The following is a 24,457-nucleotide window of genomic DNA, read 5'->3' on the forward strand; positions in this document are numbered from 1 at the left end:
CTGCTATCCGATCCAGTCCTTTGTTTAGAAATGAGAGCGTTTAAGAGCAGGAGAGCAGGCCAGGATGGATACGAAGCCACTGGATGGTAACAGCTTGACAAAGCGCAGAACCGCTTCATTCCAGGAACAAACTAATAAGAAGCAGTGTGCCAGATGGTTTAATAAACCATTTAGGAAATATACAGTATAAGGACAACGAGCGCACTGTATCAGATCATTTAAAAAGAACAAGATCCAGTTGAAGAAAAGAAATAGCCTATTTGGATATGTGTCTTTTTGGATATTTTTGGATACCTGTGCAATTTATTATATTAGCTTGAATATTGAATTTAGAGTGTTACTGCTTTGCACTGGTAAAAGAATGGTAAAGTGTTTCAGTGCTATTAATGGGAAAGCTATGGACAGTGAATGAGAGAATGCCAAGTGTTTTAGATGAATGTCTTACTCAGAATTTCAATGACGGAGCAGGCAACGTGCCTCAGGCTGAGGAAAAATTCCTGTTTTAATTTTAGCATTGAAGAGGCAGAAGTGTTACTGGTAGGAGAAGCACTTGAGATGAATCTCCAGGGTCTGAAAGTACTCTGCCGCTTGTTCACAAGGAAACGGGGAGATGTCATCCGGCAAACTCTCCCAGCGGTCTCCCGAGATGGGTGATGCCCACAGACGGGGGGAAGTGATAATCTCCTCTGTCACGCCCCTCCGTATGAAATTCAGTCCAGTGAGCTGCTTCACGAGCAGCCCTGAAACAAGGGTGGAGAGGGGGAAGTCTGAGAGCAGGTGCAGAGAAGGTAGCAAGGCTTTACACCAAGAGATGGTGGGGGGCTGGAGTGAATTCTCCAGCTGCACGTTCTGCGGTGAATTGGAGAACATCTGGATGAGACTGTGGGCAGAGACTGTGTGAGCAAGACGCATATGTACCTCTGGTCTGTGACCTCTAATCTTCCGAATGTTTTCTTGCCAAGAGAAACTCCACACCTGTGTTTCTGATAGTGGTGAACGTGACAGGGCTCGGCTTCGCTCTCTCTCCGAAACTGATATGTTAGATGAGCAAAAATTAGCATGATAAAACACCATCCTTTTAATGTAAATGGCTTCTTTTTTTAATATGTTAATTTAAAACCTGTTAACTAACCCGCGCGTCTGAGTGCTGTCCAATTTGCAATTTGTTTTTCACCTGCTGGGGACTAATAGCGTCACCACAATGGTTTGAGACGGCTGCAATCTGAAGTGTTAGGTTTTGACGTCTCTCTTTTGTACAGATCTTGATAGCCTGGCAGGAAAGACTGTGAAGAAGCATCTCTCTCCCGATTCACTGAAGTGATGAGGCTGCAGCAGTTTGAGGATTAGCACAATTTAATGTGGATGGAAAATCAATTAAGAGTAATAAATGGAAATAAAGAAGTCCCCTACCTGCCTTGCCTGGGCAGATAATGCACTCCGCAGCTTCAAGAAAACGAGCTCCAGGAAGTGCTTGGGTGCTTGGGGATGGGCACTCCAAGTGCCCTGGAGGGCCCGGCGGGCTGTGGACCGGTCCGAGCCACAGTGCACGCCTCCTGGGCACCGTCGGAGCCGGCGGGTATATCCTTGAACGTGCTGGATCTACAGTATAGATGAGACGCGCAACTGTGCCAGGCGGCGGTGCCCCCTGGCATCTGGGGCCCAGAGGGCATCGCTCTGCAGACAGCAGAGACTGTAGGGGGGGGGAGAGGGGCATGCCCACGCCCTCTTCCCTAACTGGTCCAGGAGGCACAAGTTTGTTGTCAGGTTTACTTGCGTGTTTTCCTTAGATAAGTGGCATAACATTGACATAAAAGAATGACATCACAGTTCTTGAAGACAGGAACATGGTAGCAGCTATCATTTTAACCATTATCATTTATTTAGATCGCAGCGGTGTGAAAACTTCAAGCAGTGGCAGTAGTTTGAGTTCAGTGCAAAACCAGAGGGGTGTAAGTGGAGATTGAAGGATTTCAGAGGTGACCTTTAGGAGTCTTATGGTTTTCGGCAGGCCTCTGGATTTTCAGGAAACGGGCAGAACTCGGTGTTTGATACACTGCAGTTCCTACCTGTCTGCACGTAATTGGTGACCTATTAAGAGTCGTTTAGGCAGCTGCAGGGGGAACAATATCTTATTAAATCAGCTGAGGACAGAGAGACTAAACAGAATTGCAAGATGTCTCGGTGGCTGTGTGCCTCCAGCAGGCTGGCTTTTTTCAAACCAAGGACTGAGCGCAGGAAGCACTTGACGAGAGACCTGACAGAACAGCCGAGGGGAGGAGGGATGGCTTCGTCACGGCAACAAGGGCGCGGGGAGATGTGAGACTCTGGAGCGCCCCCTAGAGCACGTGTGAGAGGGCCGGCCGGGCGCTCTGGACTGAAGGGGCAGGGGGCGGGGAGTCTGGCTGCTGGGCTCAGTGTGCAGCTGGAGTTGTGTGGCGTGTCGATTGCATGGTGTCGAGCAGGGAGGAGGTCGTAGCAAGGAAAATGACTTTTGTCATCTTCACCGTCTGAAAGTGCCGGCGCTGTTTGGCCCTGCGCTGGTTTGGTTTCGGAGGAGTTTAGCTGTCAGTTGAGCTCTCTCTCGGTGCTGTACCTACTGAGCACTGCTGTTTGAGCTCTCTCTCTCGGTGCTGTACCTACTGAGCACTGCTGTTTGAGCTCGCTCTCGGTGCTGTACCTACTGAGCACTGCTGTTTGAGCTCTCTCTCTCGGTGCTGTACCTACTGAGCACTGCTGTTTGAGCTCTCTCTCTCGGTGCTGTACCTACTGAGCACTGCTGTTTGAGCTCTCTCTCTCGGTGCTGTACTTACTGAGCACTGCCGTTTGAGCTCTCTCTCTCGGTGCTGTACCTACTGAGCACTGCTGTTTGAGCTCTCTCTCGGTGCTGTACCTACTGAGCACTGCTGTTTGAGCTCTCTCTCTCGGTGCTGTACTTACTGAGCACTGCTGTTTGAGCTCTCTCTCTCGGTGCTGTACCTACTGAGCACTGCTGTTTGAGCTCTCTCTCTCTGTGCTGTACTTACTGAGCACTGCCGTTTGAGCTCTCTCTCTCGGTGCTGTACCTACTGAGCACTGCTGTTTGAGCTCTCTCTCTCGGTGCTGTACCTACTGAGCACTGCTGTTTGAGCTCTCTCTCTCGGTGCTGTACCTACTGAGCACTGCTGTTTGAGCTCTCTCTCTCGGTGCTGTACCTACTGAGCACTGCTGTTTGAGCTCTCTCTCTCGGTGCTGTACTTACTGAGCACTGCTGTTTGACCTCTCTCTCTCGGTGCTGTACTTACTGAGCACTGCTGTTTGAACTCTCTCTTGGTGCTGTACTTACTGAGCACTGCTGTTTGAGCTCGCTCTCGGTGCTGTACTTACTGAGCACTGCTGTTTGAGCTCTCTCTCTCGGTGCTGTACTTACTGAGCACTGCTGTTTGAGCTCTCTCTCTCGGTGCTGTACCTACTGAGCACTGCTGTTTGAGCTCTCTCTCTCGGTGCTGTACCTACTGAGCACTGCTGTTTGAGCTCTCTCTCTCGGTGCTGTACTTACTGAGCACTGCCGTTTGAGCTCTCTCTCGGTGCTGTACTTACTGAGCACTGCCGTTTGAGCTCTCTCTCGGTGCTGTACCTACTGAGCACTGCTGTTTGAGCTCTCTCTCTCGGTGCTGTACCTACTGAGCACTGCCGTTTGAGCTCTCTCTCTCGGTGCTGTACCTACTGAGCACTGCCGTTTGAGCTCTCTCTCGGTGCTGTACCTACTGAGCACTGCCGTTTGAGCTCTCTCTCTCGGTGCTGTACCTACTGAGCACTGCTGTTTGAGCTCTCTCTCTCGGTGCTGTACTTACTGAGCACTGCTGTTTGAGCTCTCTCTCGGTGCTGTACTTACTGAGCACTGCCGTTTGAGCTCTCTCTCGGTGCTGTACCTACTGAGCACTGCCGTTTGAGCTCTCTCTCGGTGCTGTACCTACTGAGCACTGCCGTTTGAGCTCTCTCTCTCGGTGCTGTACCTACTGAGCACTGCCGTTTGAGCTCTCTCTCGGTGCTGTACCTACTGAGCACTGCTGTTTGAGCTCTCTCTCGGTGCTGTACCTACTGAGCACTGCTGTTTGAGCTCTCTCTCTCGGTGCTGTACCTACTGAGCACTGCTGTTTGAGCTCTCTCTCTCGGTGCTGTACTTACTGAGCACTGCTGTTTGAGCTCTCTCTCTCGGTGCTGTACTTACTGAGCACTGCTGTTTGAGCTCTCTCTCTCGGTGCTGTACTTACTGAGCACTGCCGTTTGAGCTCTCTCTCTCGGTGCTGTACTTACTGAGCACTGCTGTTTGAGCTCTCTCTCTCTGTGCTGTACTTACTGAGCACTGCTGTTTGAGCTCTCTCTCAGTGCTGTACCTACTGAGCACTGCTGTTTGAGCTCTCTCTCTCTGTGCTGTACTTACTGAGCACTGCCGTTTGAGCTCTCTCTCTCGGTGCTGTACCTACTGAGCACTGCTGTTTGAGCTCTCTCTCTCGGTGCTGTACTTACTGAGCACTGCCGTTTGAGCTCTCTCTCAGTGCTGTACCTACTGAGCACTGCTGTTTGAGCTCTCTCTCTCGGTGCTGTACTTACTGAGCACTGCTGTTTGAGCTCTCTCTCTCGGTGCTGTACCTACTGAGCACTGCTGTTTGAGCTCTCTCTCGGTGCTGTACCTACTGAGCACTGCTGTTTGAGCTCTCTCTCTCGGTGCTGTATCTACTGAGCACTGCTGTTTGAGCTCTCTCTCTCGGTGCTGTACTTACTGAGCACTGCTGTTTGAGCTCTCTCTCTCGGTGCTGTACCTACTGAGCACTGCTGTTTGAGCTCTCTCTCTCGGTGCTGTACTTACTGAGCACTGCCGTTTGAGCTCTCTCTCAGTGCTGTACCTACTGAGCACTGCTGTTTGAGCTCTCTCTCTCGGTGCTGTACTTACTGAGCACTGCTGTTTGAGCTCTCTCTCTCTGTGCTGTACTTACTGAGCACTGCCGTTTGAGCTCTCTCTCTCGGTGCTGTACTTACTGAGCACTGCTGTTTGAGCTCTCTCTCTCGGTGCTGTACTTACTGAGCACTGCCGTTTGAGCTCGCTCTCAGTGGACATTTTCTGGATGACCTCATTTAGCTGATCAGTAACTGTGTCAGGCCGCAGCTGTGATTAAACCATTGTCTGAGCACTGACAGCCACAGAGACTGTCGCTCCGTGTCACCGAGCGCAATGTGAAATGTATTGCTCTAATTGAAAAAGCCAGTATAGGTTGTAAATATTGCAGAACAATATTTTAGGGTTTAAAACGAATTCAACCTTCTCCAAACGTTCCTGCCATTGCCATGTGTAAACAGTTGAGGTCTTCACTGGGTTGATACCATCGTGACACAACACAACACCAGGCACGAAAGAGAGCAGGCACAAACCCAGCAGTGCTGGTCGTCGCAAGCCCATGTGCGAGCCACGTTGATGTGATAGTGTTTCAGGAGAGGCGGGCCATCCTCCTGTGTGCAGCAAAGCCGATTAATTGCTCTTGAGCTCTGTATTCTCAGGTGGAGCTCCCTCTGTTCCGCGCGGCTTAGAAATGCTACTTCGCGATGAGCTCTGCTGACCCCCTCATCCTCCGACTAGCAGGGTCTGACTAGCACCGGAGCTGCTCTGCAAGCCCAGCCCCTGGTACCTGGGGTGGGGGGATTGTGAGCGATGACTGTGCATCCAGCAGCGCACAAGGGCCCCCCTGTAGGCCACCAGTTCAGGAAGACCCGTCTCGCCCGGCTTCTGCCTCGGCGCAGTTTGCTCCCCTCTGGACCGCTGGTGTTCTGCGTGTCGGCGAAACTCTTCGCAACCCCTCGGCTTTTCTGCCCTCGATGGGGGAGAGCCGGGAGCGAGGCGAGGCGGTCAGTGTGCCCCAAGGTGCCGAGATGCCCGCTGCGCTTCCCTGCCTGGGGTGCATTGGAAATCGTTCACCGTGCCTGTCTCTTCACGGCAGGAGGGATTTCCCTGGAAGGCAGGCCGCTGCCGAGGGTGTGTGCGCGCGCGGGAGAAGCAGCAGGGGTATTCGGGGGTCCGGCTGCAGGGCGAACCGGGTGCTCTGTCTTTGCGAGGGTGCCTGTCCGAGGGGTGAGCTGTCAGAGCCCGTCTCCATCATTTTTTTTTCCCCCCGGTTTCCTCCTTGCATGCTGTCGATGGGGACCGCTCTCCCGCGCCCTGGGGGCGGCTCCCCTGCGCGGCTGGATCCGCGGGCGCGCGCACGCGTGTGCCGACTGCGTCTCGGAAGCGATCTGCCTGCGTGCCTCTGCCCGGCTCTTTCCTTGTAGGGGGGGGGTGTCCTCAGACGCCCTCCAGTGTCAATCATCTTGTCTTTGCCTGCCTCTCCGGCCCTTTTCCTCTCTTCCCTGGAGCTGGCAGGCTGTCCAGCGCTCCGGCCCGGATGTGTGGCGCCTGGAGTGCTCTGGTTCTCTTCAGGCTGGTGTTCTTCCGAATGGATTGCCGCTGTCCTTGCCAGGCTGGATCCCAGTCATCCAGTAGATCTTGCCCATCGGTACAGCCGCAGCGTGCCGTAGCAGATAGTCCCCAGCTGATCGAGCGTTTGTGTTCCGTGTACAGCCGTGCAGGGCTCAGATTCTGGAAGAGTGCACGTGCAGGCGTGCCCGCTCACCACTGTGAAAGTGCACCCTGCCTGGCGCGCTTGCCTGATGACTTCACCTCGTGTCCTCCGTCCTGCACACGAGCGCAATACGACCGTCATGCTGACTGGTGCCTCCCGGTATCGATGTAGTCTAGTTCAGGAAGTCGAACACGACAATTGTGGCGACACACCCGTGCTGATCGTACAGCTGAGCTCGCCACTGGTTACAAAAGACATCAAAAGGCTTCGGCTGTAGAAGTTGTAGACAGAAGTATTAATAACACGGAACATAAGAGGCTTGACACCAGATGGGCCAGCTGGCATCTTGCACTGTAGCTTGTTTGGCTGCTCATGTCAAACTGATCTAAGGATCTCATCCCACTTTTTATTGAAAGAAAGCAGGGTATGGCCTTTACTCCGCGTGTGAAGAAGTGCCTCCTGACCTCGGTTTCAAATGTACTTCGCTGTAGTTTCCACCGGTGACATCTGGTTTGTGTTTCTCTGTTTATCACCAAGTTATTCACCAGTTTATCAAGTGTAAAAGCCTTCATGTTTAATGGTCAGTCATCTCTTATGGATATGTTGGAACACTTACTCATTCTAGCAACTGATGATTAAAATACTGTAGTGAATTAAGATGCGAGAACCAGAATTTATGTTCAGCTGTATAAATCCCTGTGGATGGGGTTAAGTTTTTCTGCAAAAATCCATTCTTCAAATCCAGAACCCTTTTCTAGGAAAGAGCAATCTTGTTACTCACAGATCAGTGGTGTAAAGTCATTCAATTTACATTCTGGTCACTCTTAATAGGCTTTACCCAGTTCGTTTTCAGCGGCAGCTGGTCTCTCGTAGCAACCTGCAAATGGTGCAGGTCCTGCAGAAAATTCGGCACAGGCAGCGTGTTGCATCGCGCAGCAAAGGGTTTCTGCGCTCTCAGTGCGCAGACATGCAGATATCTGCGCAGCTGAAGAGTGCTGTGCTCTTTAAAACTCATTCTGCCCTGCAGCTAAATGGACTGCCTAGTAAGTTCATCATAAAACCTATTAATTAGATATCCAGGGTGTGTTCTAAATTGTCTTCGGCCTGATTGTAACTTCATTCAATCTAAGTGCAAGAGAGTGCTTTCTATACCATTTGGCACGTCTGATGACGTGTAGTCCCGAAAAATCAACAGTTCATTTTTTTTCCATTTGCTACTATGGAGCAAAAGCTATTTTTGTCATGTCCTGGCTTCCCCATTTGATATGAATCTGTGGCTGACTGACAAGGGAACTGTCTGTCTACTGATTTCCCAGTGTGAACTGAGTCACGCGCCAGGCACTTTAAATCTCTAGAAAGGCATGTTACACCGAAGTAAATAACTGCACTATATATAGACTTCTTCTTAACGAAGCAGCCAATGCCGGTGTCCAGACGTTTAGAAGTTTGTATTTTATGTGCATTTTAAGTCTCCATGCATCTGCTGCCTCCTGCTTTCATCTGTAATTGATATCGATTGAGTTCTGCTCTGAGCAGCGTTGAAGAACTTGGAATTTAGATCCCCGTCTTGCATGCTAAGATGAGAGAGGCCACTGTTTATGCACGAGATTGCACAGGCTTCCCTTTTCTGCTCAAAAATTGCTGGGTTTTATTGCTCTCCATAATTTTCATTTTATGACGGGTTTATATGATACTTTCTATAGCTGGGTGAAAAGTAACACTTTGAAGTTTTTATCATTGGCAAACGGTACTTCTGACATATGAGTGTTTCAATTCCAGCTACAGTTATTTCTGTATGTGCTGTGGCGTGTTTTCCATTTGATTTCTTGGCATTAAGGGACAATCTGGCACATCTCTAGGAGTCTTGCTTTGGGGGACAACATCCTGTCTCGCACATCTTGACCCTTGACGTCCAGCTCGCCCGAGTCGAGCTCCTCGGGCAGCAGATTCCGGCTGGTCCGCGGGGTGGCCCCCCCCGGTCCCACGCTGCAGGAGGAACGCGCTGGAGGGGTGGGGGGTGGGGGGGTGATTGGCGCAGCGAGAGAGCGACATTCCCACCCCCTCTTCCTGTCTGCGCGAGCGAGTGGGTGAGCGGCCCGTGGGAGAGGCAGAGGAAGTGAGTCAGGGGTGAGCAGGAGCTTGTGTTCTAGAATAAACAATCCCCCCGCCTCCATACCCACCCCCCCCGCCCGCCTCCATAGCCAGCGGGTCTTAATATGGATCTTGTGTTGTCGCACCTGGATTAAAAAACAGGGAGCGGTCAGGCCCTCGCTCTCTGGAATTGCCACGGATTCCTTTACCCCACACGGGGGGATTGAGGGCATGGCACCCCCATCCCCTGACGGAGAGTGTGACCCCGCTGTGAGCAGCCCCCGACTGCACACACCCCACCGCCACACCTGAAAACCAATCCCCCCCCCCCCACCAGGGTTTCAGATTCAAGCACCGCGGTGCGTGGCCGGGGCCTGTGTGTTGGTGTCTGTCTGTGGTGTCCGCACAAGCACGGCCCTCTCCAGGGCTGCAGGAAGCCACCTGTCCGGTCGGGCCTGTCCCCCTGCCACTCACTCGCTGCTCTCCCCGGGCACCGCAGGACCCGACAGCACCACTGCCTGCGAGCCTGGGAAAATCCACAGTCCGGCAGCGACGTCCGGCCAACACGATGCGTTTGCTCTAAAACGACAGAAGGGCTTGTGACGTGACATACAGGAGGGGGTGCTCTGTCTCGGGGCTGCTATTCAGTCTGGTCCCCCGTTCTTGATTCTAACCAAGTGTGACTTCTGCCTGCAGCAGCTTCGCCGCCAGCGCCGAGAGAAACAAAATCGTTAGAGAGGCGCGCAGTGTCTCCTGCGTGCTGGAAACAGAGATGCGGGTGGACCTGCTTTGAGGCTGTGCAGGCGCAGCTCGTGAGAAAGAACAGCGTCGCCCGTCTCCTAAACAAGAAGGCTTAAACCGCGCAGACTGGGGGAGGCGTGCGTCGTGGAAGGTTCTGGCTGTTGTCGCGAAATCGTTCATCAGTTCTGCTTGAACAGCTCGTTCTCTCTTACTCGTGCTTGTGATCCTCTTGTTCGTGCTGGAACGGCGTGGCCGTGCTGTGTTTCTGGAGACGCGACTTAGCAGACTTTCTAACAAAAGCAACCCAAGCCTCTGATTCCTTTCAGTCGCGCATTGCCAGCCTGCTGCCGAGTCGCTTACAATAGGGCAGTATTTTCCCAGTGGACATGAAGGGCAGAGAACAAAGCTCAGTAACTTCCTCAGAGAACCCTGTCTGAGCTGGTGGCACAGCTCGAGGATGTGAACCAGGAACCTTCACCTCACACGCCCTCTGCACACGCTCGCCCCGCCACAGCCCTCTGCTGATGGTTGACGCAGAGCCACGGCTCCCTGCCCTTGACAGACTGGAACCCAGAGATCCTCCACGCTCAGCAAAAATCGGCCCCAACGCCAGAGCGCAGAGCTGCAGAAAGTCAAGCTGACCTCTTCGGGGCTGATACTGTTACACCGCAGGACGCCGGGCCCCGAGACTGCTTACTCACTCTGCAGCAGCCCAGCCACGGGATCGTCTTCTCTGGGACCACCGCTCGTGCTCCGTCTTATTCCCAGGACGTCTCTCCTGCTGGACGCTCCTCCTGGGCCAGCGCTGTCCCCCTGTGCTCGATGGCTGTGAAAGTAGTGGTGCCTCGGGGAGATCATGCCAAGCAGGCAAGGCTCTGCAGTGCAGATGGGCCTTTACCTGTTGAACCTGTTTATTCTAAAAAAGAGATCTGGGGTTCGATAGTGGCGCGCGCTGGATCCGGAGCTCTGTTTCCAATCATCCTTAAGTCTCTGTTTATGTCTGTGATCTTTTCCTGAAGTTTTTTCTGTGGTTGTCACAGTGGCCCATCTTTTAATCTACAGGCTATAAGGAGACATTAGACAGCATGCAGGTGTTCCAAAGACGAGCTCAAGGTGATCTGTGTGAGCCCTGCATGATCACATTCACCTTTCGTCTGAGCTAGAAGTAGCGGGTTTGCTAGGTTCAAAAGTCGCGGGCAGCCTGCCCCCCTCAGGCGCACGAAGTAGCCCGTGCCCTGAGCAGAGGACCGCTGGAGCCGCAGCAGGAGCGCAGACTGTTCGGATATCCGCCCGCTCAGCAGCTTTGCTCCCAGTCTGCAGAGCAGCCGGGTCGCATGAAGTCATCCGCTAAATACAGCCTGTGCGCGGGCTGGCGGTCACACCCCGCGTACTGCTCCCGTCCTGCTAATTCAGGGAACTGGCGTGACCTGGTGCTCCCGCTGCTGGACAGTGCCAGCCCTGGGTTAAACGCCGGTCCGCAGAGAGGGGATCAGAGCGCACGGCCTACACTCGGGGGGGGGGCGTCGCTGTGTCCGCAGGTCCGGCCCCAGATCCGTTTTCTGGGCTCAGGTCTTCGGAGCTCTTTGTGCGCCGTCATGACAGATGGGGCGAGCAGCTTGTACTGCGCTTTGTTTCCTGCAAGACGAACTCCCAGCCCGTGTTTGTGGCTAGCTCTGTGCGGGCAGAGCTCATCATTTTGAACCGTTGTGCTTTGAAAAGTCGTGCTGTTAGGAATGGAGATTTTCCACCTTCTGGCTTGTTCAAGTGGTATTTGCACAGGAGTGCCGATGGCTGTTATAGGTTGTTATTGGCTGTCTGATGGGGACAGTGTCGCAGACGTGGTATTGGAGGTTTCAAAGTGTGCTGTTAGTGTAGCAGCTCAGGACTCGATCCTCTTCTCAGTGTGGCCTCCTGTGGCATCTGTGTTGCCACCTTGCTTTAGAAACGTGGCCATTCGGAAGCTGGTTGGAACTGCTTTCGGAGAGAGAACAGGTGTAAGATGGGCTCTTAGATGCACAACGTGGGGTGGGGGGGGCGTCTCTTGACTGCCGCTAGCAGAGCTCAAGGATGGAGACGCAGCGTGATTTGCTCTTGGGAGAGAAAAGCCGTTTCTCAGCATCAAAGACTGCCCCACCCCCCCTCCCCCCCTCCCCCCCCTCCAGCACTCGCTCTGGGCGCTTTTGAAGTGGAAAGTGCCCTGCCTACAGCTCCTGCCCGGCTGCCGTGCCACAGGCAGGACAAAGAGCCAGGTGTGGATGAAGCAGAGCAGACGGCGATCCCCCCTCTCTCTATCAATTTAATTCAATTCAGTTCAATTCAAGATGCTTTCTTGGCATGACCAATGGGTGAAATCAGTATTGCCAAAGCAAAACAAATACAATTAACAGAAAATAAAAATCTACAGACATTTGCAATAAAGACGCAATCGTAAGATATTTACATATAAACACATGGAGCATTATTGGGAGACAGGCTCACTGTTCCTCAGGCTGTGATAGGAGATCACATACGGGGCTACCAGTTTCAACTGAGTTCCCTCCTCGCTCTCCCAGTAGGATCAGGAGTTGTTGTGATTCTGGCAGGTGTGGGAATTCTGGGAATAGATTTGTAAATTTAGGGAAGAATGTTTCTCTAATCCCCGAATATTTGTCACAGTGCAGTAGGAAGTGCACCCTTGTCTCTGCTTCTTCAGTGCACAGCCTGTCCTCTCTGGCCAGCTGGGTCTGCCTGTGTCGCCCAGTTTCTATGGCCAGGCTGTGGTAACTGAGCCATGGTCTCTCTCTGGGGATCGGGGCGGGATTAACCCAGAGTCCATGCCGTCTTCCCTAAACCGTGTGTGTCCTCCCTCTCTCCACAGGTGTCCGTGTCCGTGCGATGCACGGAGGGGGGGAGTGTTAGCGAGGCGATGGGCTGCACCTCCGCCAAGCAGGTGTCGGCCGTGCCCAGCGAGGAGGAGGGCCGGGGCAAGGCCTACAGCAATGGGGACCTCTTCACTGGTGAGCCCCTGACACGTTACTGATGCACCACCGTGCCGAGACACTGACATCCAGAGATATCGACATGCTGACAGCCTTGCTTTGCTGCACTGTGACGCACCAGTGTAACAGCACAAGTGTACTAGTAGGAACACCCTGGTATGTACACACGGGCACACTGAGGGCTGAGTTCACTGCACTGTTTCTCACTGTTACAAAGGAGAACAAACGTTTGATGTTTCAACATGGCCTGTTAGTAAGAGCAATGCAGAGGGAGGGGAGAGAGAACAGGTGTCTGATACACTGCTGTGCATCAGAGAGGGAGAGAGAGAGCAACAGAGTGTGCAAATAACAGCCTCAGTTAAAATGATATGGCCGATCCGGCAAACCGGGTGAGATTAGGGATTAAGGATTAGAGATGATCAGGGATGCTCTAAATTGTGCTGCCTGGGATTGAAAGGGTGACATGCCGCCAGAAGACAGATGACAGGAGGCCACACTGTCACTTCTGATCACACAGTGTTTTGATCATTAGCAGCATAGCAGAAAAGAGTTAGCTACTGTTCCTATTCTTATTATTCCTTTACGCACGGCACTTGACAGTTGAGCATTCAATAGTGCAGTGCGGCAGTGAAACAATAAGCACAGGGTAACCTGTGTTCTGAGGCTCTGCAGGCTCTTGCAGACCTGTCCCTGCTGTTGAATCACATGTTCTGACCCTGGAAATCTCCCTTGTAAAGTGTTACCATGGACAGTCTGCAGATTGTTTTTCGGGTTTGCCATGGATCTTATTTACTTTTCCACTGCTCTCCAAGATTTACTATATGTCTCTGTGTTTTACCCGGCATACACCATGATTTCAGTGTGTCTTTACGAGGATGGGGCTTCATTAAAATAGAAAAGGGTTGTATAATCCCATGTTAAAAAAATAATTTTGTTTTTAATGTCCTACTTGTAAACGTTCTCGCAAGGCGCTGCATACGTCACGAGGTGAAACTGAAATGTCCTCAGGGCTTAGGCAGGGCCAGTGTCTGCTCTTTCTGTCAAGAGGTAGGGTTTCGGGAAAGCAGACTGTGAGTGTGGAATGCAGCAGTCCAAATGTATTCATTAATCAAGAAAAACAGGAGGAGAAAGAAAGCACTGTCTAGAAAGATTAAAAAGAACAGGCTCCTGCTAAAACAGACGTAACGTGAATTGCAGGCACAGGTGAAAAAATCTAAATCAAAAAAGCCAAGAGAGAGTAAAAACATTTTTTTTCAGCGTTACAACATCAAAAGAACAGTGGAAGGGTAAACAGTGTCTCAGAGATAAAATGGGCCATCATTAAGTTATGACTGGAAAATCTAATGTATTCAGGTGTTTAACGAGGAAGAATTCAACAAACCTAGTTTAAGATAACAAATCCCCAGGGCCTGATGTTTTTCTCAAGAGGTACTTGAGAAACGCAAGAGAGAAGTAGGTACAGACTTATGTAGAGGTATAGCCTCCAAACTGCAGGACACAGCTTAAACTCAGTGCGATGTGAAACGAAATGGTCAGATACAGTAGATCTGCTGCCACCTCTGTTCTGAGGGTGTTGTGCTTTCAGCTGTCTGTGTTTCTCAGGGTGGAGGATAACATTGGTCTCTGTGCCTCCAATGTCTCCATCCCTTAATATGAGTGTGGTTTCGAATAAGAGGGACTCCCTGTGACTGTTCTGCTTGCTTGATTGTTACCAGCTCTTTCCCAAGACAGAATCCAGCCATCCATCAGACAGGATGCCAATGAATGTTTCCCTGCTACTGCGAGTGCAGTTTCCTTTCCGGCTTTGTCCTCCAGTTAGTTCAGCTTGACTTTGTTTCATCCTGCGCTCCTCTTCGGCTGTTTGTACTGTTGGGGAAGACCTTATTGTACTGGCTTTAGACCCTGTTATCAACATGCCTTCTGAAGTGCACTTCCTCTCCCCTGATCGTTTTCCCCCATTGATCCATGAGACCACTTTATCCCACTGTATCATCAGCGTCTTCCATCAGAATTTCTGTTTCCTTCACTATGTCTCTCTGGTCCAGTTCCCTCCGGAGCTTTGGTGCACCATGGATGCTAACCTTGGAAAATTCTCAGAGAAGGAAGAAATACCAGTACGTAACCAGTATATAGATCCATCCGTGAGGCAGGAGAGAGAGGGAACTGTTGACCTTAATACCGCGGATTAGCCCAGACAGGCTTCACACACTGCACAGCACCTCTCCCTGTCTGTCTTTGTCAGTTTTGTTCAGTTCGCAGTGGTTTTACCGGCAGGATGAAGCAAGCGCAGTGTTTTTCCACAGCCCTGTAGAATCACACATCAGTAAGAGCAGGTAGCCTTCTCTGCTCTCAGGAGCAGGAAGCCAGAGAGCTGCTAGCTGTCCCTTGCCTGGACAATCACAGGAAACCCTGACCTTGTTGACAAATGGAGGAAGAGAGAGGGAGGGGTGTGATTTCCTAGAGAAAATTGACTGCATTGACCTACCCTCTCTCGGTCTGGCTGACGGGTTTATATATTTGTTCACACAACAAATACTTTTATGATCACGGTATTTTATTAACTATAGGCTGAACACTGCACTGTTGCACACTGCACCACCACCACACCAGCACTGCACTCACTGTTCTGAACCGGTACCATCACTGTGGTATCACTGCACTTTTCCACACCATCACCACGGCGTCACCGGACGGTTCCACTCCATCACCACACCAGCTCCATCGCCATGGCATCACTGCACTGTGCCGCTCCATCGCCACGGCGTCACCGCCACTGTGCCGCTCCGTCGCCACGGCGTCACCGCCACTGTGCCGCTCCGTCGCCACGGCGTCACCGCCACTGTGCCACGGCGTCACCGCCACTGTGCCGCTCCGTCGCCACGGCGTCACCGCCACTGTGCCGCTCCGTCGCCACGGCGTCACCGCCACTGTGCCGCTCCGTCGCCACGGCGTCACCGCCACTGTGCCGCTCCGTCGCCACGGCGTCACCGCCACTGTGCCGCTCCGTCGCCACGGCGTCACCGCCACTGTGCCGCTCCGTCGCCACGGCGTCACCGCCACTGTGCCGCTCCGTCGCCACGGCGTCACCGCCACTGTGCCGCTCCGTCGCCACTGTGCCGCTCCGTCGCCACGGCGTCACCGCCACTGTGCTGCTCCATCACCACACCAGCACCATCACCACGGCGTCACCGCCACTGTTCCACTCCACCCCCGGTGTCAGAAGAACACAAGCTTCAGGTATCTGTAAACCCTGTGAAAGAGCCGTTCTGAAAAAGAGCAAGCCGCAGCCCTGGAGCCCCAGCTGCGTGGCTGTGCAGGCCTGCCCCAGAGTGCGGAGCGTGCCAGCGTGCCGTCTGCTCAGCCCAGGCATGTTTACATTCCTCAGGCAGTGTTTCCAACCCCTCCTCCACTGCTCCCCATCCCGCTCCGAACAGCAGAGAGCAGGGCTGGGCGGCAGAGGAGAGAAGTGTGGCATATCATGCTTATTTTATATTCGATCGCTTTGTAGTGAGCTCTGGCATACTAACAGTCCTTCTGTCTGCTTAAACTTTTGTCTCCTCACTCCTTGTCCCTCTCATTTCATGCTCCCTCTCTTCCTTCCTCTCCCGCTCCTTAAAACTTTCTCCTCTCCCTCCCTCAGAGAGCTGTAATTACAACATCTAAATATAGAGCTGAGATCCCAGCTCCTCTGTCAGGCGTCTGTCAGGGCATCTGCTCGGCTGAGTGTCTGTGTGTGTGCGAGAGGGAGTGCGCGTCTGCGGACATGTTCCTGCACGTTTGTGTGCGTGTGCACCACCGAGTGGCAGCGTGGGCATGTAGGGAGGGGCAGTATGGGAGCAGGCCAGAGTAAACATTCGGGGTGGGGTGTCAGATAGAGGGGCAGATAGGCCCGAGAAGGCCAGAGTGTAAGGAGGAGTGCGTGTTTGTCTGGTCAAAGGAGCCTGACGGACTCTGTGGGGGCCCTCCTTCTGTAAATAACACCGAAGCCCCTAGCGCGCCCCTCACCTTCCCCTTTATAGCGCAGACAGCTGACTGGTCGCTGGGAAGCACAACCCCAGAGTGCCAAAGCAGGTCGTCATCAGGGCGTCACCTGACCTGTTCCTGTAAACCAGCGAGCTCACCTGACTTCCTCTTCCTCCTGCTGGTGCGCTCCGGCAGACACGCCCCTTGTTTCAGGGGGTTCAGAATGACAGCGTGGGGGGTTGCTGGTTAGGGGATGAGAGCGAGTTTAGGGGTGAGAGCGAGAGGGGGGTTTAGGGGTTTTGGGGGTGAGAGCGAGGAGGGTGTCGGTGGTTGGGGGGTGAGAGCGAGGGGGGTCGTCAGTGGATTGAGGGGGGGTCGTCAGTGGTTGGGGGGGCGTGAGATTGAGAGTGAGGGGGGGTCGTCGGTGGATTGGGGGGGGTGAGAGTGGGGGGGGGTCCCTGGTTGGGGGATAGCATACTGTGATTGAGGAAGGAGGATCTGGGAGGATGGAGCCCAGACGGTTAGTAATAAGGTGAGTAATTAGGAGGGAGAGGGTGGGGTTTGTGGTCATGAGAATGGACTGTAAGACCGCACTAATGGAATGTGCCCCCCTAAGAAAGAATGGGGCACCCCAGCTCTGAGGGGCTTGCCTGCAGTACCAACCCCCTTACTGCTCCACCCTTTGGTTGGGTTGTTTCAAACACTTGTAACTGAGGAGGATGTCTCTCTCTGCTGAAATGCAGTTTTTCTCCTTTTCCAAGCAACTTTGTTTCCTCGTCGAGCCCAGATGAATTTTGAAAGTTTGGATCTGCCTCCTCAGGTGTGTACCTGGTTTCGGACTGAGGATGCACAGTGCTCTGGGGCCCAGTTGCACAGATTTACCTGTCTAGGGCATCACTGTGCCTGTTTCTCTCTCCGCAGATGAGTACAAGATGAAGGGCGTGGAGGAGGTGAAGTACATGCGGGCAGGAGAGGAGGACAGAGTCAGCGCCCGGAACCAGGAGAACCTGGTCAGTCAGCACTGACCTGCATGCTGGCCACACACTGACCCACACACACACATCCCTGCACTGACAGCTCACACACACACTGACCCACACACACATCGCTGCACTGAGAGCTCACACACACACTGACCCACACACACATCGCTGCACTGAGAGCTCACACACACACTGACCCACACACACATCGCTGCACTGACAGCTCACACACACTGACCCCCACACACACATTGCTGCACTGACAGCTCACACACACACTGACCCACACACACACACATCGCTGCACTGACAGCTCACACACACACTGACCCACACACACATCGCTGCACTGACAGCTCACACACACACTGACCCCCACACACACATTGCTGCACTGACAGCTCACACACACACTGACCCACACACACACATCGCTGCACTGACAGCTCACACACACACTGACCCACACACACACATCGCTGCACTGACAGCTCACACACACACTGACCCACACACACACATCGCTGCACTGACAGCTCACACACACACTGACCCACACACACACATCGCTGCACTGACAGCTCACACACACACTGACCCACACACACACATCGCTGCACTGACAGCTCACACACACACTGACCCACACACACACACATCGCTGCACTGACAGCTCACACACACACTGACCCACACACACATACACATCGCTGCACTGACAGCTCACACACACACTGACCCACACACACATACACATCGCTGCACTGACAGCTCACACACACACTGACCCACACACACACATCGCTGCACTGACAGCTCACACACACACTGACCCACACACACACATCGCTGCACTGACAGCTCACACACACACTGACCCACACACACACATCGCTGCACTGACAGCTCACACACACACTGACCCACACACACACATCGCTGCACTGACAGCTCACACACACACTGACCCACACACACACATCGCTGCACTGACAGCTCACACACACACTGACCCACACACACATCGCTGCACTGACGGCTCACACACACACTGACCCACACACACACACATCGCTGCACTGACAGCTCACACACACACTGACCCACACACACACACATCGCTGCACTCAGCTCACACACACACTGACCCACAAACACACATCGCTGCACTGACAGCTCACACACACACTGACCCACACACACACATCGCTGCACTGGCAGCTCACACACACACTGACCCACACACACACACATCGCTGCACTGGCAGCTCACACACACACTGACCCACACACACACACACATCGCTGCACTGGCAGCTCACACACACACTGACCCACACACACACACATCGCTGCACTGACAGCTCACACACACACTGACCCACACACACATCGCTGCACTGACAGCTCACACACACACTGACCCACACACACATCGCTGCACTGACAGCTCACACACACACTGACCCACACACACACACATCGCTGCACTGACAGCTCACACACACACTGACCCACACACACACACATCGCTGCACTGACAGCTCACACACACACTGACCCACACACACACATCGCTGCACTGGCAGCTCACACACACACTGACCCACACACACACACATCGCTGCACTGACAGCTCACACACACACTGACCCACACACACACATTGCTGCACTGACAGCTCACACACACACTGACCCACACACACACATCGCTGCACTGACAGCTCACACACACACTGACCCACACACACACATCGCTGCACTGACAGCTCACACACACACTGACCCACACACACATCGCTGCACTGACGGCTCACACACACACTGACCCACACACACACACATCGCTGCACTGACAGCTCACACACACACTGACCCACACACACACACATCGCTGCACTGACAGCTCACACACACACTGACCCCCACACACACATTGCTGCACTGACAGCTCACACACACACTGACCCACACACACACATCGCTGCACTGACAGCTCACACACACACTGACCCACACACACACATCGCTGCACTGACAGCTCACACACACACTGACCCACACACACACATCGCTGCACTGACAGCTCACACACACACTGACCCACACACACACATCGCTGCACTGACAGCTCACACACACACTGACCCACACACACACATCGCTGCACTGACAGCTCACACACACACTGACCCACACACACACACATCGCTGCACTGACAGCTCACACACACACTGACCCACACACACATACACATCGCTGCACTGACAGCTCACACACACACTGACCCACACACACATACACATCGCTGCACTGACAGCTCACACACACACTGACCCACACACACACATCGCTGCACTGACAGCTCACACACACACTGACCCACACACACACATCGCTGCACTGACAGCTCACACACACACTGACCCACACACACACATCGCTGCACTGACAGCTCACACACACACTGACCCACACACACACATCGCTGCACTGACAGCTCACACACACACTGACCCACACACACATCGCTGCACTGACGGCTCACACACACACTGACCCACACACACACACATCGCTGCACTGACAGCTCACACACACACTGACCCACACACACACACATCGCTGCACTCAGCTCACACACACACTGACCCACAAACACACATCGCTGCACTGACAGCTCACACACACACTGACCCACACACACACATCGCTGCACTGGCAGCTCACACACACACTGACCCACACACACACACATCGCTGCACTGGCAGCTCACACACACACTGACCCACACACACACACACATCGCTGCACTGGCAGCTCACACACACACTGACCCACACACACACACATCGCTGCACTGACAGCTCACACACACACTGACCCACACACACATCGCTGCACTGACAGCTCACACACACACTGACCCACACACACATCGCTGCACTGACAGCTCACACACACACTGACCCACACACACACACATCGCTGCACTGACAGCTCACACACACACTGACCCACACACACACACATCGCTGCACTGACAGCTCACACACACACTGACCCACACACACACACATCGCTGCACTGACAGCTCACACACACACTGACCCACACACACACACATCGCTGCACTGACAGCTCACACACACACTGACACACACACACACTGACCCACACACACACACACATCGCTGCACTGACAGCTCACACACACACTGACCCACACACACACACACATCGCTGCACTGACAGCTCACACACACACTGACCCACACACACACATCGCTGCACTGACAGCTCACACACACACTGACCCACACACACACATCGCTGCACTGACAGCTCACACACACACTGACCCACACACACACATCGCTGCACTGACAGCTCACACACACACTGACCCACACACACATCGCTGCACTGACAGCTCACACACACACTGACCCACACACACACACACCTCGCTGCACTGACAGCTCACACACACACTGACCCACACACACACACATCGCTGCACTGACAGCTCACACACACACTGACCCACACACACACACATCGCTGCACTGACAGCTCACACACACACTGACCCACACACACACATCGCTGCACTGGCAGCTCACACACACACTGACCCACACACACACACCTCGCTGCACTGACAGCTCACACACACACTGACCCACACACACACATCGCTGCACTGACAGCTCACACACACACTGACCCACACACACACATCGCTGCACTGACAGCTCACACACACACTGACCCACACACACACACATCGCTGCACTGACAGCTCACACACACACTGACCCACACACACATACACATCGCTGCACTGACAGCTCACACACACACTGACCCACACACACACACAGAAGCTGTGTTCCTGTCTCTGTGGGAACTTCCCTCTGACTCTCACTGTCTCTGCCGTGCTGAAATGGGACTCCACACAGGGCGTGTAGACACCAGACAAACCCCGGTTACGCACCTTCAGGTTTAGAAAATGCCGTTCAGTGTAAAGGGGAGCGTGCCACTGTGTCTGCGAAGGTTGCGTGCGTGTCGGTGCACACAGCTCTGCGCGAGCAGGTACAGACACGCAGCTCCTGCTGCTGCTGCCTGGGGAATGCGGAGAGAATTTAACCCTTCGTCCTCAGCCAGCGCTGCCACGCAGGGCGCCACGACGGGAGCAGACAGGGCCACCTCTCTCTGCTGACTGCCGGCCCTGTGCCAGGAGCAGGTCAGCCCGCAGTGACCCCACACGAACACAGACGCACGGTACCGACTGACATGCATGTTGCTTCACGTCTTGGTGTCCGCCTGTTGTGGGGCTACACAAAGGGATTGAAGCACAGGCGCACAGTGTCGGGGAGGAATCTCGCAACCAAAAGCACCCAGACGGCATATTCGCAATCGGCAGTCTTCATTTGGGAAACGCGTTCAGAAATGTGTTATTTTGCATGCAGAGTCAACGGTAAATCTAATCAAATACTGGAAATCACATCCCTTTTTAGAACTCTGCAATGCTTCAGTTAGCTTTTTAAACCCTGAAACATCCTCTGGCCTGCACCTACATTTCAGCGTGTAAAGCATTTAGGTCATTCAGTGTGCAAAGTGTCCCTAGGAGGCACTAGAGTAGTGCGTACAGTGTACAGTATATTTTTGTGTTCAGTGCAGACGTGTACAGTTTGTGTACAATGTGTGGACAGTGTGCGTCTGTGCACCGTGTTTTTGTGCAGTGTGTAATGTGTGTAACGGTGTGTGTTCAAGGAGAAGAGCGCGGCGTCATTCAGAGGCAAGCAGCACAAGGAAACAGCAGGAGCCAACGTTGCCAGAACCAAGTGAGTGTCCAGCAGTCTCCAAACATCTTCGAACCAGATTTAGCACAGGAGTCCAGGTGTACGTTGGGTTGTGTGTGTGTGTGTGTGTGTGTAAGGACTGTACTGATGTGTGTGGGCACAATGGTGTGTGTGTGTAAGGACTGTACTGATGTGTGTGGGCACAATGGTGTGTGTGTGTAATGACTGTACTGATGTGTGTGGGCACAATGGTGTGTGTGTGTAAGGACTGTACTGATGTGTGTGGGCACAAAGGTGTGTGTGTGTATAAAGGCTGTACTGAGGTGTGGGAGCACACCGGTGTGTGTGTGTGTAAAGGCTGTACTGAGGTATGGGAACACACCGGTGTGTGTGTGAGGACTGTACTGATATGTGAGTGTGTGTGAGGGCTGTACTGATGTGTGTGTGTGTGTGTAAGCATGCTTGTGTTCATCTGTGTTTATAACGGTCAAGCTGAAAACTTCTCTTTCTTGCTTCCCTCTCCTCGTACTTCCCTGTCCCTGTGTCAGTATCCACACGTCCGAGAGCCAGCAGGAGTTCTTCAGGATGCTGGATGAGAAGATCGAGAAGGTAGGAGAGGGAGGGCTGGCGTGGCGCAGTGGAAGAGAAGAGACCGGGGTAGAAAGTGCTAGTCTGGATCTCCGCTGAGACCGCAGTGCGGCTAACACTGCCTTTCTCCTCCAGGGCCGGGACTACTGCTCTGAGGAAGAGGAGGATGTGACATAGCACAGCGGCCCCCCCCCCCCGGCCCCCCCAGTTCCCCCCCTCCCAGCATGTGCGAGTGCGAGGAAGAGTGTGCGAGCGGACGAGAGTGAGTGTGAGTATGGCTACTGTACATACTGACTTTCCAAGGGCCAGGAACGGCCCCCCCGGACCCCCCCATCCGAACCACGCCCCCTCCCCCAGCCCCAGAGGATGAAGAGCAGCACACGGGCGGACGGACAGAGTGACTGTACTGCAGCGGCCCGCTCCGCTCCCCAGAGGGGCTCGGACTCCTCGGACTCGTGTTCCCACGCTCCGGAAGGGCAGAGGGAGAGGATGGGGAGAGCAGCACAGAGGAGGACAGCGCCCGCCAGCCCCTCCAACCCCCCCCCCTCCGAGCAGAGGCGCAGAGACGCCCCCCTGGCTGAGCTCGCCTTCTCCGAGGCCCATTCCCACAGGAGAGCACAGGAGAGAGGGAGCCCTCTCTCCTCCTCCCCGTCCGCACACGGAGAGCCACAGGAGAAGAGGAGCGGAGGAGGCCGGGGGGTGTGCTGGCGGACAGGATGTGACCCCCCAGACGGACAGAGAGAGGGGGGCAGGAGAGGAGAGTGAAGGAGAAAGAGACAAGGTGGGGCGCGGTCACTCTGGGTCTGTGGACTCCTGCCTTCAGAGAAACTCGTTTTATTTTGGAATTCTTTTCGAATGTTTATTATTATTATTATTTCTTGTTCTTTTCAGCTTCTCTTGCAGAACTGGCTCCCCCTGCAGATCAAAGGTTGAAAGGTCAGGGCTCCTGTGCCCTTGTGGTGTGTCTCAACTCCAACCCTGACCACCTGAGACCCCACCCCCTCCTCCACGCACACACACATGGGCACAAACACGTGCACACGCGGCCACACACACACTCAACAGGGCTCTCTCTCCAGGACTCCACTCCCAACAGGACAGCATTGAATCGGCTGCCCCCTGCATGCTCCAGGGACAGGTTTAGAACCCGGTTAGTACCCCTCACACCCCCTCCCCTTGGGTGATGGACACACAGCCCCTGTCGCCCCCCTCTGACGCCCTGGAGGATAATGGGAGTGGGGGTCTACTCCAAGTGTGGCAGTGGGATTTGAGACACAGCTCTGGTCTTGCTTTTGTCTTCATGGTGACTGGATTCTTTTTTTTTCTCTGTTAAATATTTTTTTTCTATTAAAATAAAAAAAAACACAGGAGCTGTTTGTACCTCGGAGTCCTTGGTCTGATTACTGACGTCTGCACACAACTAAGAGCTTGTCCCTCTGCCTGTGTCTCTTGTGTTCCCATGTTAGTGTCCCTGCCCGTGTCTCTCTGCCTGTGTCCCCAATTAGTGTGTCCCTGCCCGTGTCTGCACGTCTCCCCACGTTCGTGTCCCTCTGCCCTGTCTCTGTCCATTTCTCTGTTCCCGACGCTATTCCTGACCAGGACTCATGATTGGGAGGGACTCTTTCACACCCCCTCTGACGACAGGGTCTTTATGGAGCAGGTGCACACCCAGGGGTCCCCAGCCAGCAGGGTGGGAACAGCCCAGCACACAGAG

At 53.6% G+C, this 24,457-nt stretch overlaps 1 protein-coding gene across 5 annotated transcripts in view; it reads left to right on the forward strand.

The window, feature by feature from the left end:
- LOC148652461 (uncharacterized protein C1orf21 homolog) overlaps window positions 1–24,123 on the forward strand; it is a 30,238-nt gene extending 6,115 nt beyond the window's left edge. For 4 of the 5 annotated variants that reach the window (XM_088599192.1, XM_088599193.1, XM_088599194.1 and 1 more), the window contains 5 exons: window positions 12,277–12,415; window positions 17,282–17,370; window positions 22,127–22,197; window positions 22,704–22,764; window positions 22,879–24,123. In XM_088599192.1, coding sequence (XP_088455318.1) covers window positions 12,325–12,415; window positions 17,282–17,370; window positions 22,127–22,197; window positions 22,704–22,764; window positions 22,879–22,920 — 354 coding nt within the window. In that variant the 5' untranslated portion in view covers window positions 12,277–12,324 and the 3' untranslated portion in view covers window positions 22,921–24,123. The remainder of the gene's footprint in view (window positions 1–12,276; window positions 12,416–17,281; window positions 17,371–22,126; window positions 22,198–22,703; window positions 22,765–22,878) is intronic. The other variant, XR_015925323.1, reaches the window with a different exon arrangement.
- The last annotated feature ends 334 nt before the right edge of the window (window positions 24,124–24,457 follow it).

The sequence above is a fragment of the Lepisosteus platostomus genome, chromosome 11, assembly GCF_059453375.1.
Source record: "Lepisosteus platostomus isolate fLepPlt1 chromosome 11, fLepPlt1.hap1, whole genome shotgun sequence".
NCBI classification, from domain to species: Eukaryota; Metazoa; Chordata; class Actinopteri; order Semionotiformes; family Lepisosteidae; genus Lepisosteus; species Lepisosteus platostomus.